The following is a 14,970-nucleotide window of genomic DNA, read 5'->3' as shown; positions in this document are numbered from 1 at the left end:
TTTCATCACCAGAAGGTTTTCAATGAAGATCATCAGAAAGAAAACAACATGGGAAACAGCAATCGAACTATATCATCAAAGAACTCGCCAAATATGAGAAAGCATGACCAAAACATTGTTCACAACTATGAAAGGAAAAAGAAAAATACATGCCCCAAAAATAAACCATGATCGATATACTTAGAAAAAGAGAGGGAAAGGAAAATCGGAGGAAAAATTGTTGAATATGATAATGTATAACAGATGAAAACATATCTATGCAGAAGAGCAGCAAGGCTTCTTTGTAGCGGCTTCCGATTCGCCGACGACGATTGTTTTCCCTTCTTTGATATTAGCAGGGCCGGGCTCATTAGAGGAGAGGGGCTTCTTGCTAATTATGCGATATATCTCTGACAGTATCATCTGGAAGGCCTTCTCCACATTGATCGCCTCAAGAGCAGAGGTCTCGATGAAGGAGAGGCCTTCTTTCTCAGCGTAGCTCTGAGCATCTTCGGTGGCAACTGCACGGAGGTGCTTCAAGTCAGTTTTGTTACCGATAAGCATAATCACAATGTTGGAATCTGCGTGGTCCCTCAATTCCTTGAGCCACCTAGAAACATTCTCAAATGTCGTCGGTTTGGTAACATCATACACCAGGAGAGCTCCGAGGGCACCCCTATAGTAGGCGCTCGTAATGGCTCGGTACCGCTCCTGCCCTGCCGTGTCCCATATCTGGGCTTTTATGGTTCTTCCCTCCACCTTATGAGCAAGAGAGAAGGAAAGATAGTCAGGGGGATGAACGGCAAATAATATGCTTTTCCAAGCAGAAAAATTTGCTTGCCTAAACTTCGAAGAGGTTCATCCCAGCAGAAAAACCTCTAGATGATCCTAGTAGGATAAATTTCAAGTAATTAGGAAAAGGAAAATGAGAAGAGCGCGTAGGAAGAAAGATCGAGGAAACCAGTCAACAACATGAAATCTACAGACTTTCCCAGAGATCCACGAGCATTATGGCTGTGTGCAAAAGCAATGCATGATATCCTCACAAGTTTCGTTCAAACAGGTCATTCAGATTCATATATCAATCCCAACATCAGACAATAAGATACTTCAAGCTCCACTGGATCACAGCATCCATCGCAGAATATTGTTCGATAGCTACATAGCATCTCATTATCTCCAACTTCTTAATGCTAAAGACTCGAGATTTCAAGCAAGTAACGCAGACTCTACAATACAAATGCAACATGGCAAATCGAGAAATCCGATTTTTCACACCAAAGGCGGAGACAATTCCCCCGGTCCCATCCATGATTCACAATTTGTAATCGAATCCAAACTGATCTATAAATCAGCAGAAACTAAAAAGTTATAGGTTCTCATCGATGAGCAAGAGCTGATCATTGTGTCTCCTAAGCCAAATGATATTGTAGTCCTTCGGAATCAAGCAGATTCCACATATTCAGACACAGATCCGACTAACTGACCGCGCAATTCACTGCACCATATGAATCAAAGCTAGCATCCGATCATTCCCAACATCAAAACACCAGAGCCCAAAACCACAGAACCACCAAAGACAGTCACGAAATGCACCCAATGTTGGAATCAAAATCAGGACTTTACTCAGCCAAAATCCGCCATTTTTCCTGCAAATCGGCAACTTTCAAATTATTTCCCGGCATAAGTTACGCAATTCAGCAAACACTTAGCTGGGCGACCCTTCCTTCCGACTCGCTACTCAGAAAAATGATCAAATGGATGCACGCGCGGACCCATAAACCAAGCGAAATTCCTCCATGGGAGGTGAAAAGGGGAGAGAGGGGGGTGGTGGGGAAGAGAAGAAGTAGAAATGGAAGTACTTGGAGGGTACGGGTGGCGAATTCGACGCCAATGGTGGACTTGGACTCCAAGCAGAACTCGTTGCGGGTGAATCGGGAGAGGAGGTTTGATTTACCAACGCCCGAGTCCCCGATCAACACCACCTTGAACAAGTAATCGTATTCGTCCTCCGCTCTCCTCGCCATCTCCCTCCTCCTCTCCTCTCCTCTCTCCTCTCTCCTCTCTCCTCTCTCCTCTCCTCCTCAGTCAATGGATCGATCAGCTCGGAGCTCTACTGACAGTGCGAGCAGAAGAAGAGGCCCAGGAGGAGTAGAAGCGAAGACTTAAGATTGATTGATTGCAACCAAAAAAAAAAAAATTATCATATGATAGGACTACGATGATGAAGTCGACGAAGTCTGTTCCTCGTAGTCCAAACTGGTCCCTGTAATTCCACGTAATTTCGGGATTTGCCCCCCGCCTTTTCTGCTGAGCTGTCCGACAATCTCGGCTGGCCCGGAGAGAAATTTATCGAACTTACTCGTCAGTCCCTATATTTCTGTTACTTCCAATTGAGGTACAATACTATAGTGCTTTGTCATTTTTATCCCTTTTGGCTAACTACTTGAGGGCATGGGGTCGTGGATCTGATGGAGGATCTAAATAAATTGGTGCGAGAGGTCGCATAATGAAAATCAAATTCACAATTTCTTAATTCTATAACAAAAGCGGTAATCTTAACATAAAAGTTTATCGTTTGCTTAACGGTTTCGGCCTCTTTTTGTTCACAGCAAAAGAATTTTAGTTGTATGTTATTATAGCTGCGGTATCTGAAAAATCAAAGGAGAAGAATGTCGTTTCCACTCGATAGAAGAACATTCAAGCAATAGACGAATTTGTTATATGTTATTATAGTTATTAGTTGCAGTATCTGAAAAATCAAAGGAGAAGAATGAAGTTTCCACTCGATAGAAGAACATTCAAGCTATAGACGAATTCTCGACTTACTACGCTGGGTTTATATACTCTCGACACGGAATAACTAGAAACAGTCGGACGGATGCAATTAACTTCTTTGATTTAACAAATGCTCCATCAGAACATTCAATCAGTTCAAACTACTGATACAATTGCCAGGACCATCTGCAAGCTTCTGAGGAACCAAGTCCAGAATCGAGAGATTGAGAAACGATGAAAAGATCTCCCTACCCGTAGACACCCACGGATATGTAGCTCAAGCTGAATCATCTAGGAACGGGTAGTCAGTGTAGCCAACCACAGGGTCCGGGATGTAGAACGTGTCTCTGTTGTACTTATTGAGTGGAGCGTCGAGCTCGAATCGTTTCGGTAGATCAGGATTAGCTAGGAACAGTCTCCCGTAGGCGACCAAGTCCGTATAATTCTCAGCAACTGCCTCATTCCCGTCGTCCTTCTGGTATCCGCCAGCAGCTATGAAAGTTCCTTTGAAAGCCTTCCTCATTGGGAGGAGACTGTGAGGAGTCACATACTTGTCCCACGCCTTGATCATCCTCGGCTCGATCACATGGAGGTAGAGAATCCCGTACTTGTTGAGCGCATTGGCCAGGTAGAGGCCGAGGGCTTCCGGGTTCGATTCTCCCGTTTCCATGTAGTCTGCAAAGGGTGAGAGCCTTATCCCGACACGGTCAGGCCCGATCTCATTGGCCACGGCTTCCACAACCTCCAGGGCAAACCGGCACCGGTTCTCCAGGCTCCCGCCGTACTCATCGGTCCGGTCATTCACCGAGTCCTTTATGAACTGGTCAATCAGGAATCCATTCGCCCCATGGATCTCAACCCCATCGAACCCGGCTTCAATGGCATTGCGAGCAGCGACTCTGAATTCGTTGATGACGAGAGGGATCTCATCGGCTCGGAGGGGCCGTGGCCGTGGCCAATCCACTCCATCGAGCCCAGGTGTGATTCCTTTGTCTGTGGATGATACCGGTGGCTCTCCATTTTGCTGCACTGGATGATACACGATACTTCCAGAAAATTAGAAAATACCAAGAAAGTGTTTTCCTTGTTTCCCGGTTTTCCATCTGTTAGAAACTACCTACCGCTCTGATAATTATAGAACACATGCTGATGGAGAATTTGACAGAAATATATTTATTCCGTCAAAACATTTAGGTGATCATGAATTTAATTTCACGGCAATGATCGATTGTTCAGACGACTTAGTGAAAATTATTACAAACTTTTATCATACCGGTTGCTGAGGCGCGACCAACGTGCCAAATTTGGCAGAAGAAAACACCGCTCTTATTGTGAACGGCATCCACAATTGGCTTCCAAGCTTCAATCTGCTCTCTTGTCCAAATCCCCGTAGTATCTGGAAACCTAATTCGATCCATAATTATTCATGTATAACGATCCTCTTATTGCAGTGGTGTTGCTTCTTGATTGACTAGAGCACGAACTGAAGTTGTAAATTGAGTTACCCCCGAGCAGATTCGGAAATGACAGTAGCTTCGGTGATGAGGAGACTGCCGGGAGTCGCCCGCTGTGTATAGTAAAGAATGGCATGCGGCTGGGGAACATTGCCATAAGATCTGCATCTTGTTAATGGAGCTAGGACTACCCTGCAATTATTGAAACAATTTACATTATTCCCGGTTTCCTCCTTGATGTACAAATATATACGAGTTTCGTTTTGCAGAAAGAAAACACACTTCTCGACATTCTTCGTAACTCAGTCGCAACCATTTCAAGCAATATGCAGATGATCCGCACGGGGATTTGCCTGCCCGTCTGAGTACTCAGTCACAAACCCCGTCGGGGTCAACGCGAACCCAGATGTGCTAAGGTCCTAATCAAATGGAAGTTCCTCCGAGCCATATCAAAGCAATTAGTAGACACCTAGCATAAGAGCACATTCTCAAGCACATACATCTACAAAGTTATTGAGCCCGGACTCGTGCACGATTTGACACATTGGATCAAAATTGTCCAGAATAAAAATCCGTATGAGCTGATAGGAAGATCGGATTATGAACTGTCACTTACAGATGCAATACGGGAAAAAACTAGAGTAATTCGGAAACGTAACAAGCAGTGACCTGTGGGAGAGATCGAACTTTCCCATCTTGTGGGGAGTGAGGAGGGGAATGGTTGGAGTCTTGGCTGCCATTGCTCTTCTCTACCGCTTCTTCCGTTTCTTCTTCTTCTTCTTCTTCTTCTTCTTCTTCTTCTTCTTCTTCTAATGGTGGTTGAGTTTTACCCTTACACCTACCCCCAGCTGAAGTTATGGGCAAATCATGACCCCTGAGTGGTGCGCAGTATGGTGCAATATTTAATTACTCTGCAAACAATATTATTAGTGCGTATGTAAATTTCCAATAGTAGAGCTCATAGAAGAGCCCCAGAACTGGGTCATGTGTAAAATCTCTGATTGGCAATCATGCTTTTTAATGATGTCACACGACGGTGGACAACCGGCTAATAAACTTCGAGCTTGTTGACTTTTTATGGAGACCCGCATCGAGAGGACATCCTCAATTCAATTATGTCTTTTCCTTTTAATCAGTCAACAGAAATATTTTAGTGCCACCGGCATGAAATTATTGAGTTTGGTCTTCCGGAGACGAAGCCAAATATTATTTAATTTTATCTAAATATGGTGGCCTGCAGCAAAAGGAAATTTCTAGGATGTGGATGAAGGAGCAGATCGAAGCTCGGAATCTTCGAGGAATGGGTAATCGGTGTAGCCCACGACGGGGTCGGGGATATAGAAGGTGTCCCGGTTGTACTTGTTGAGTGGAGCATCGAGCTTGAACCGTCTCGGAAGATCCGGATTCGCCAGGAACAGTCGCCCGAAGGCGACGAGGTCCGCATAATTCTCGGCGATCGCCTTGTTCCCCTCGTCCCTCCTGTACCCGCCAGCGGCTATGAAAGTACCCCTGAAGGCCTTCCTCATCGGAAGGAGGCTGTGAGGGGTCTCGTACCTGTCCCCGATCTTAGCCATCCTCGGCTCTATCGCGTGTAGGTAGAGGATGCCGTACTTGTTGAGTGCATTGGCCATGTAAAGTCCAAGGGCTTCCGGATTTGTGTCCGCAGTTTCCATGTAGTTGGCAAAGGGCGAGAGCCTCATTCCGACCCGGTCTGGTCCAATCTCTTTAACCACGGATTCCACCACCTCCACGGCAAACCTGCACCGGTTCTCCAAGCTTCCACCATACCGGTCGGTCCGGTCATTCACGGTGTCCTTCATGAACTGGTCGATCAGGTAGCCATTGGCCCCGTGGACCTCTACCCCGTCAAACCCAGCTTCGACGGCATTCCGTGCGGCAAGCCTGAAGTCGTTTATGATGAGAGGAATTTCATCGGTTCGGAGGCGACGAGGAGGTGACCAGTCCACTCCGTCAAGCCCTGGCGTCACTCCCTTGTCCGTGCAAGATATTGGCGCCTCCCCATTAGGCTGATATCCTGAAAGTATCAAGAGAGAGAAAAAACTGAAGTTTCTTCGAACTGCAATTTCTTTTCGGCTCTTTTCCATATAATATATGGTTCGGGTCTCATACCAGTGGTCGAGACACGGCCGACATGCCAAATTTGACAGAAGAAAATACCGCCTTTCTCGTGGACAGCATTCACGATCGGCTTCCAAGCTTCGACTTGCTCCTTCGTCCAAATCCCCGGAGTTTCGGGATACCTGATTGATGTACGTGATGCATAGGCCCGACAGATGGGGAATGATCATGCGGGCAAACCATAAAACTAATACTTTCACGCAGCATCAAGGCCCTCAAACTTCCCAAGCACTGGAAAAAGGCTGTTCTGAACAACCATTCCATTTGCTTATGTTTGTCCTTCATCCTCAATTAGATGGTAACAAGCAAAAAGTAAAAAAATCTCAATCGTGTTATTTTCAGTTTTTATCACCGGCTTCCGCCAACGAAAAGTTTATTACAGGGAACATCCTCCAAATTTTTGAGTCAATCTTCTAAGTGTTAGGAGAAAAGGGTAAAAGTGAAGAAAATAGTCAAAGTAAAAATCTGTGAAATTAAAATAGGTTGTGACAGTTACAGTTATGCATCACAGGTCTATAAAGTCATTTCATTTTTAGGCCCCGTTTCATTTGTAAATTTAATTTTAGAATCATGATTTTAATTTTAATTCAATACACTACACAACAAAAATACATGTTTCTCAAGTCAAATTTATAATCTCATCTCATTTGTCTTTTTCCACAATCAAAATCAAAATCAAACTTACTTTAACTCTAAAATCAAATGCACCATTAAATTCGCATATTCAAAAGTTCAATTAGACTTCAATTAATCCAGTAAAGCTGGATTGACCCACTAAGAGAATAAAACTCTCACATCGTGAATTTTTTACATTCACGAGAACTCAAAGGAAGAAAATAATTAGAAGTAAAAATCTGTGAAATTAAAATAGGTTGTGATAACTGAGCGTAAATTAGTTCAAGAGGTTCGACGCTTGTTTTGCTTAGATAAGGTCTTGAGTTCAAGTATTTGTAAATGTAGAAAATTCACTATGGAAGAATTTTATTTCTTAGTGGACCGACCCGACTTGACTGAATTAGTTAGGGTTTTATTGAACTTCCGAATACTGAAATTCACATCGAAAAAAAAAAAACTGTGATAAGATTGTCGCTGATTATGTCCAAATTACAGTTATGCATCATAGATCTATAAGTCTGATTAGTGGAGGCTAGCGCCGCCAGTTTACATCAACATTTTGAGATAATAGTAAGAGGTCAAGCGGGAGAGCATTTGTTTCAAATCAATTACCCATGGAATTTAAAAAGAAAGCTTTAAGTCCTTTTGGCTATGGCTAGAAAAAGGGTTAGAGTTGGGTTACCCTTGGGCAGTGTCGGAAACTCCAGTGGCCTCGGTGATGAGAAGGCCGCCGGGAGTCGTCCGCTGAGAGTAGTAAAGAGCGGCATGCGGCTGAGGAGTGTTGCCGTACGATCTGTTCCTCGTTAAAGGTGCTAGCACTACCCTGCAACCATCAAGAAAAGTTCCTGTGCTTTGGGCTACGGCTCCGTTTGTTCATCGAAAACAAAACGAAACTGAGCTTAACAAAGTTAATTGAAAATTGAATGCATTCTCTCGGTTATGTTATGCCACTAATGTAAGATCCTTTTCGAGGCCAGCACTAGCATGAAATATGTAATTTCTATCTCATAAAACATTTGGACCACATATTTATATTAATTTAAAAGAAAATATTAGGACAGAAATGTCTGCAACCAAAAAGAAAAAGAAAAAAAATCTCTTTTTCGAAGAAAAGTGGTCCCGGCTGGATTTGCTTTCTGAATGTTCTATGTAAATATTCTTGCAGGAGTCGGGATTTCAATTACTGGACAAGAACAAAACGCAGTCAATCAATTGGTTTGCAAATTTTCTTGCCAAGCAGAAACCCGCATCACCAGATTCAATCTGACGTGATCCGGGATGCGAGAGTCGTGTTTACAAATCGATCAGAGGCTCATCCAGGACAGGGCTGATGTCGAAGTCGTTGCAGCATCGACAAGCTACTTCCACGGCGATAAAAGCCTTTCGGATGAGCTTAGAGCTCAAAAACATTGATCGAGGAAGAGATCATCATGAATGTAATACATACAATGTAGAGAAGTACTTACCTGTGGGAGAGCTCGAACTTTCCCATCTTGTATGGAGTGAGGAGAGGAATGGTTGGAGCGTTTGCTGCCATTTCTCTTCTTCTCTGCTCTTCTTCTTCTTGACTTTCTCTACCTTCACCCTCTTTTCACCTTAATTTATATACATAGACACGAACCCATGCCTGCACACATGCAAAAATAATGAGATCCGCTTCTGCAAATTATATTAGACTTTTGATGGTGTTACGTTGACGGGTCAGATTCGCTCCTTTATAATCCCCCTACGAGAAATAAGGCTCCCTTTAGTAGTCTTAATTCAGTTATACCCGACTTAATTCTATTTTTCACAAATTAAATAATATAATCATTACTGTTTTGTCATTTTTTTTCTATATAATAATAATTTTTTATTCATATATATTTTAAATTATTTTTATAACTAATTTTTAAATAATTATTTTCACATCTATATATATATATATTCTCATACATCAATATAATTCTTAACACTTATAATCATTATCCAACTCAAAAAACCAAACGCAAGCTAAGCTATTAGCATCTTCGTGATGTTTGAATTGTCACGCCGCCCGGGTCATCTGTCAATGAAGACTGCATGCATTATTAGTTTCACTGGGAGAAAAACGGGGATGAAGGCGACACATGATGCGCATTATAATTGTTGTTTATAGTGAGAGTGAGACCATATTCTCTTCTTTTGGGATATTTGAGATTTTATATGTTTTTGTCTTTATTAATGACGTTGGGCGGCGCTTTTTAAAGTTTTAATTCATTATAATCAACCAAACTCACTGTTTATAGTGCGAGTGAGACCATATTCTCTTCGTATGGGATCTTTGAGATTTCATATATTTTTGGCTTTATTAATGACGTTGGGCGGCGTTTTTCAAAGTTTGAATTCATTATAATCAACCAAACTCCCTAGGAAAGACCTGCCTTCGAGTGGTTAAATCTATGCCCCAAATGAATTTATTCAATCTATATCTGCGTGCGCGCACATATATATATATATATATATATATAAAGTTAGGGCACGCCTATGAGGAAGTGCCACCACTTTACCTTTTCTAAAACGGGGTATTTACTTAAAATAGCACATGGTTTATCCGTTTTGTCAAATATATCATATGCTTTTTTTATCAAATCTATCACATGATTTACATTTTGCATCAAATCTATCCCGGCGTTATCTTTTCCGTCGACATCTAACGGCTGTGCTGACGTGGCGCTACGTGGCAAGTGTGGCCCACTATCTCTCCACGTGCCACGTCAGCACGGTCGTTAGATGTCGACAGAAAAGATAACGCCGGGATAGATTTGACAAAAAAAAAGTATAGGATAGATTTGACAAAACGGACAAATCATGGGTCATTTTAGGTAAAAACCAATTTCTAAAACCCTAAACTCATGGTTTATCAATTTTTGAAGTACTCAACTAATGAATTCGTGACGAGAAAATTTGCATGCGTATATTTTAATGTAGAATTATTTTTTAAATTTCAGTTAAATAAATATTTAATATATTTTATTTCTATTATATCGGAAAAAAGTCATTTTTGATCATCAACCTTTGTTTACATTTTCATTTTCGTCATAAACCTTTTTTGTGTTCAAAATCATCCTTAACATTTCACTTTTTGTTAGTTTTAGTCCTATCGTCCAATATTCCATTCAAAAAATACTTTTTTGTCCAAAAAATATTTATCAAAAATATTTTATAAAATATAAATATTGAACAAAATTAAAAAAAGAAAAAAGAAAGGAAGGAGATCGGAGAAGGGTAGATGCCACCAGCTACCTCGGAAGGGGAGGGGTGGCCACTAGCAAGGCCCTCTTCCCTGGAATCGAGGGACCTAGATTCGGAAATCTAGGAACCCTCGATTTCGGGGACAGGGTGCCTTGTCGGCGGTCACCCCTTCCCCTCCGAGGTCCCTGGCATGGTCCGACGTCCCTTCCCCTTCTCCGATCTCCCTCCTTTCTTCTTCTTCTTCTCCTTCTTCTTCTTCGAATTTTTAATTTGTTCAAAAATATTTTTGATAAAAAATAATTTTTAAAAATATCTTTTGGACAGAAAAGTACTTTTTGAACGAAATATTAGATGTAAGACTAAAACTAACAAAACGTGAAACATTAAGGATGATTTTGAACACAAAAAAAGGTTTAAGACGAAAAAGAAACTAAAGATTGAGGACCAAAAATGGCTTTTTCCCTATTATATTCAACGGACTTTAGAGATTAGCTCCATGTTGATCACAATTAATTAAATGCATTTGCACTATATACTGTTCAAGCTATATCCAAAGATATTCGTCCATGTTATAGGAATGTAGTAACATACCATGAAAGAAGTTTTTGAAAAACTAAAAAGTTCTCTTAACAATTGAAAAAAAGTTCATAGAGATTTGTGACTTTATCCAACTTCAATGTGCTAAATATCATATAAATAGAAGACCGAGAAATACATTTTACATATAATCTACCAATTCACTATAATTTTTCTGACACCCTGACAATGCATGACATCCACCACTCTTCGTATGCAAATGTACATATTACAAGATCATTATCTCTCAATATATTTGTTATTTGCATTTTCATAAGACTCGCATGAGTAGTTACGATGATTTTCACTTATTTGACTCTCCCACACAATTTGTAATTTTATTATATCTATACTTTTCGGAAAATAATATTTATTATATCTATTCGGTATAAAGTTTCTAAAATCTTTTTTTTTCCTCCATCTATATTAATCGTTTGATTTCATATTTACCCTCATGCAGTTGATAAAAGATTACTAAGTAATGGGCGAGTATCAACTAGTTTTATGCTTATGAGCAGGACACGGGTAGTTACCACTAACGAAATTCAAACATGGCATTTGCATCGTTTAGTTTTTAGACGAGATCACGTGTCACTGTACCACATCCTCATTCTCTTCCGATATTATTATTTCATCAATATGGCAACTTGTGTCAAAGAATTAACAGGCCACAGATTGAATGCCAACTCTTGGGCCGCCTGGGCCCAAGTTCGTCAATGAACTGGCAGATGGCCGAAGCCCAATTTTATAATTGACTAGGCATTAGGCCCATAAATAGTAGTCCGTTTCACCTTCGGCCGGTGCCCCGACCCGTACGGAGCTCCGGATGGCTATAAATGGTGTCCGTCCTCCGCAAAACCCTAACTCGTCCTTGGCTTATCACACTCTCTCACTCGCTGGTCTCTTGTTCTCTGAGACACGATCTGTTTCTGAAGGTCAGTAATTCTTCCCAATGAGCTTCCGTGATCGATTCTCATCCTATGATTTCGCCGTTTCTATGTCGAATCTCCTCTCTCTTTGCTGTGGAAGCCGCATCGTTGGCTGTCTTGATTGTTTGGAGCTCCAATGGATTTGCTGACATGTGTCGTGCTTTTTTGCTCATTTCAGATCTAAAAATCAGAGATACAAGCACATCCGATAAGCCATGGCGCTGGTGAGTTGGATCGTCCCTGTTACCTCGACAGTAGCTTAGGATCAATCCGTCATTTTTCCGATTTTGTTCTCGACGCGGTTCCTTTCTGTGCGCGTGGGATGTCGATATTCTGTTTTCCTGATTGATGCCGACATATTTTTCGTTACCTCGTGTTCTACTGTTGAATTGTTCCTTTATTAGCTTGGATCCCAATTGGAGGAAATAGATGTGATACCCTCTGCGTTTTTCCGTTCGCTGATCCGAGTGTAGTTTTTCGATTTCCGTTTATGTCGTCTGTTTATCAAGTGCATGTGTTATTTTCCGTGCAGGTGCTGCATGCAGGAAAAACAAACAAAAATGTGTATAAGGCGCTCATTGCTGCAGAGTACTCTGGGGTGAAAGTGGAATTGGTCCCAGAATTTGAGATGGGGGTTTCCAACAAGACTCCCGAGTTTATCAAGATGAATCCCATCGGGAAGGTAATTTATCCGCAGTGGCATTTACATCTTTTACGCCAGATGGATAAGACACCTTCTGCATTGGCCAAGTCTAGTTAAATACCATGAGCCAGCTTTATGCGCTGAGCAAAGAAACTGCGGCCTGTTTGATTGCATTTTCTGACTTTTTTAGTATAATGCACTGAGTTTCTTTTTCTTTTAATAGGTTCCTGTATTGCAAACTCCTGATGGACCTGTCTTTGAGAGCAACGCCATAGCACGTTATGGTAAGAATTCATACAAAGATGCTCACACTTGTCACAGTCGATGCTTCCGGCAGGCTCTGATGTTTCTAATTATACCCTTTCTGGGCACTTGTAATACTTCGAACTATTCTTTTGTGCAGTTGCTCGTTCCAAGGCTGACAACCCTTTGTATGGATCATCTCTAATTGATTATGTAAGAACATATGCCCTCTATCATCCATTTTCAGTACTTATTTTCTCACTTTGTTTCGACTCGTAAAGACTCAGTAACTTATTACACCTTTTTTGTATCTTCTTGATTGTAGGCTCACGTTGAACAATGGATAGACTTTGCATCCCTAGAGGTTGATGTTAATCTCGTGAATTGGTTCAGACCAAGAATTGGGCGTGCTGTGTACCTTCCTCCTGTAAGTCTGATCCTGATTACTGTGTTATATAATTGAGAAGAAACAAATATACTGGCACAGGAGGTGTTGGATGTGCCCTTCTTTTTCTTGCGATCTGGGGTCCTTTTCCGAACAAGTCATTAAGCCGAGCAGAATATTGTTGTAATACTGTTTTCTATTTCACGACAGGCCGAGGAAGCTACTATCTCTGCTTTGAAGAGAGCACTGGATGCTTTGAACACCCACCTTGCTTCCAACACGTTCTTGGTTGGGCACTCGGTTACATTGGCTGACATTGTCATGACATGCAATCTGTACCTGGGATTCACCCATCTTATGCCAAAGAAGTTTACCTCAGAGTTCCCTCATGTTGAGAGATACTTCTGGACTATGGTTAATCAGCCAAATTTCAAAAAGTTTCTGGGGGAGGTGAAGCAGACTGATGCCACTCCCGCTGTTGCGAAGAAACCTGCCCAGCCGAAAGAGGCAGCTAAGCCGAAGAAGGAAGAACCCAAGAAGGAGGCACCCAAGCCCAAGCCAGCACCTGCTGAGGAGGAGGAAGAGGCACCCAAGCCCAAGCCAAAGAACCCTCTCGATCTGTTGCCTCCCAGTAAGATGGTTCTGGATGATTGGAAGAGGCTTTACTCTAACACCAAGACAAACTTCCGTGAAGTTGCAATTAAAGGTAATTCGGCACCTATTGCTTTTATATGTTTAAACCAGCTCTAGTATGTTTGTCAATAACATATACTCATTCTTATGGTTTTGTCTGAAGCGAACAACCTTTCAATCTTTGTTGTGCTTACTCTTTGCAGGGTTTTGGGACATGTATGATCCCGAGGGCTACTCACTGTGGTTCTGTGATTACAAGTACAATGAAGAGAACACCGTTACATTTGTCACCATGAACAAGGTTGGTGGGTTCCTGCAGCGTATGGATCTGGCCCGCAAGTATGCCTTCGGTAAGATGCTTGTGACTGGCTCCAACCCGCCCTACAAGGTGCAGGGCTTGTGGCTCTTCCGGGGTACAGAGATCCCCAAGTTTGTACTTGACGAGTGCTACGACATGGAGCTCTATGAGTGGAGGAAGGCGGACATCAACGACGAGGCACAAAAGGAGCGCGTCAGTCAGATGATCGAGGAGGTGGAGCCCTTTGAGGGAGAGCCTATTCTGGACGCCAAGTGTTTCAAGTGAGGTGTGGCTGAAGCTGTTTCGGCCTATAGCCCGTTTAAATTTTGTCTTGGGTGGTTTCTCTTTCAGGTCTTTGAACGGTCAAGGGTGTTGGGGAAAGTATCTGGTCGAGTTGATGTCCTGTCTGAACAACACAGATATAACCTTGAGTTGAGTCTACTGTTACTGTTATTGTAGCAAGTCATAACTTATTTATCATTGATTTTGGTTTTGACAATGTTAGCTTTTTCTTATATGTTTTGGAAAACCTCTTTATAGAATTTTCTTGTGACAGTTATGCTATTTTCTTAGTAAAGTTTCCTTTTTTTTTTTGGAGATATTTCAGTTCCATTTTCTTTTGGTTTTATTTATGATCATTTTGTCGATATAGAATTCTGGTATTTCATCACATAGCTTGGTGACAACCACCGGGGACCAAACGGAAGATTTCAAGGTGGCGATTGGTGTATTATTATTTGAGATCGCTGTAATTTAAGTTTTATTGTTATTTGAGATTGCTGTAATTAAAATTCTCGCTGAAGGGGTAATTTAAATTATTATATTTACTATTGAAATTATTGGTAATTTTCATATCATGTTTAATATGGACGATAATACCATATGGCACTGGTAAATTTTGTATAAATTAAATATGATGATAATAATATACGGTACTGGTAAATTTTGAATAAATATATATTTGATGAGTGATGATTCTCATTGGCAATCAAAAGTATAGATACCAATTTTAAATAAATTGAATATGATGAATTATCAAGATGTTCATTACCATGTTTAGCACGGATTAATAATGTTATATATTA

The 14,970-nt window shown here is 41.4% G+C and overlaps 4 protein-coding genes across 5 annotated transcripts; 1 reads left to right on the top strand and 3 right to left on the bottom strand.

Moving 5' to 3' along the window:
• Positions 1–70: 70 nt before the first annotated feature.
• On the bottom strand, positions 71–2,172 carry LOC116197713 (ras-related protein RABA2a). Its single transcript, XM_031527941.1, has 2 exons — positions 1,842–2,172; positions 71–738 (listed from the first exon to the last, which is right to left on the bottom strand). The coding sequence occupies exons 1-2, from the start codon at positions 2,004–2,006 to the stop codon at positions 256–258; spliced, it is 648 nt and encodes a 215-aa protein (XP_031383801.1). The 5' UTR covers positions 2,007–2,172; the 3' UTR covers positions 71–255.
• A 687-nt stretch (positions 2,173–2,859) lies between these two features.
• On the bottom strand, positions 2,860–5,046 carry LOC116197708 (putative 12-oxophytodienoate reductase 11). Of its 2 annotated transcripts, none has more exons than XM_031527920.1 (4): positions 4,881–5,046; positions 4,494–4,680; positions 4,031–4,403; positions 2,860–3,786 (listed from the first exon to the last, which is right to left on the bottom strand). In XM_031527920.1, the coding sequence occupies exons 3-4, from the start codon at positions 4,173–4,175 to the stop codon at positions 3,035–3,037; spliced, it is 897 nt and encodes a 298-aa protein (XP_031383780.1). In that variant the 5' UTR covers positions 4,176–4,403; positions 4,494–4,680; positions 4,881–5,046; the 3' UTR covers positions 2,860–3,034. The 2 variants fall into 2 exon arrangements, with proteins under 2 accessions (XP_031383780.1, XP_031383779.1); XM_031527919.1 differs by lacking the exon at positions 4,494–4,680 and having other exon boundaries at positions 4,031–4,161; positions 4,263–4,403.
• Positions 5,047–5,314: 268 nt separating this feature from the next.
• LOC116197707 (putative 12-oxophytodienoate reductase 11) lies at positions 5,315–8,588 on the bottom strand. The gene is made up of 4 exons (XM_031527918.1): positions 8,432–8,588; positions 7,648–7,788; positions 6,342–6,472; positions 5,315–6,246 (listed from the first exon to the last, which is right to left on the bottom strand). Exons 1-4 carry the CDS (start codon positions 8,500–8,502, stop codon positions 5,465–5,467), a joined length of 1,125 nt encoding a protein of 374 aa, XP_031383778.1. The 5' UTR covers positions 8,503–8,588; the 3' UTR covers positions 5,315–5,464.
• A 2,962-nt stretch (positions 8,589–11,550) lies between these two features.
• Positions 11,551–14,484, top strand: LOC116195037 (elongation factor 1-gamma-like). Its single transcript, XM_031523993.1, has 8 exons — positions 11,551–11,689; positions 11,862–11,907; positions 12,216–12,365; positions 12,550–12,610; positions 12,730–12,782; positions 12,895–12,996; positions 13,165–13,660; positions 13,791–14,484. The coding sequence occupies exons 2-8, from the start codon at positions 11,899–11,901 to the stop codon at positions 14,168–14,170; spliced, it is 1,251 nt and encodes a 416-aa protein (XP_031379853.1). The 5' UTR covers positions 11,551–11,689; positions 11,862–11,898; the 3' UTR covers positions 14,171–14,484.
• Positions 14,485–14,970: the final 486 nt, after the last annotated feature.

This window comes from Punica granatum, chromosome 2 (genome assembly GCF_007655135.1).
Source record: "Punica granatum isolate Tunisia-2019 chromosome 2, ASM765513v2, whole genome shotgun sequence".
NCBI classification, from domain to species: domain Eukaryota; kingdom Viridiplantae; phylum Streptophyta; class Magnoliopsida; order Myrtales; family Lythraceae; genus Punica; species Punica granatum.
The sequence above is the reverse complement of the archived record's forward strand: the minus strand, read 5'-3'. Positions and strand labels throughout refer to the sequence as shown.

Bases quoted from the DNA above. Each gene is read 5' to 3' on its own strand.
- LOC116197708 (XM_031527919.1), bottom strand. From the start codon at position 4,951: ATGGCAGCCAAGACTCCAACCATTCCCCTCCTCACTCCCCACAAGATG. The intron at 4,404-4,880 runs GTCACTGCTTGT...CAATAATTGCAG, and splicing joins AAGTTCGATCTCTCCCACAG to GGTAGTCCTAGCTCCATTAA. The intron at 3,787-4,030 runs GTATGATAAAAG...TGTATCATCCAG, and splicing joins TGGTCGCGCCTCAGCAACCG to TGCAGCAAAATGGAGAGCCA.
- LOC116195037 (XM_031523993.1), top strand. The intron at 12,366-12,549 runs GTAATTTATCCG...TTCTTTTAATAG, and splicing joins AGATGAATCCCATCGGGAAG to GTTCCTGTATTGCAAACTCC. The intron at 12,611-12,729 runs GTAAGAATTCAT...TCTTTTGTGCAG, and splicing joins CAACGCCATAGCACGTTATG to TTGCTCGTTCCAAGGCTGAC.
- LOC116197713 (XM_031527941.1), bottom strand. From the start codon at position 2,006: ATGGCGAGGAGAGCGGAGGACGAATACGATTACTTGTTCAAGGTGGTG. The intron at 739-1,841 runs GTACTTCCATTT...CTTGCTCATAAG, and splicing joins TCGCCACCCGTACCCTCCAA to GTGGAGGGAAGAACCATAAA.
- LOC116197707 (XM_031527918.1), bottom strand. From the start codon at position 8,502: ATGGCAGCAAACGCTCCAACCATTCCTCTCCTCACTCCATACAAGATG. The intron at 7,789-8,431 runs GTAAGTACTTCT...TGATGGTTGCAG, and splicing joins AAGTTCGAGCTCTCCCACAG to GGTAGTGCTAGCACCTTTAA. The intron at 6,247-6,341 runs GTATGAGACCCG...TGATACTTTCAG, and splicing joins CGGCCGTGTCTCGACCACTG to GATATCAGCCTAATGGGGAG.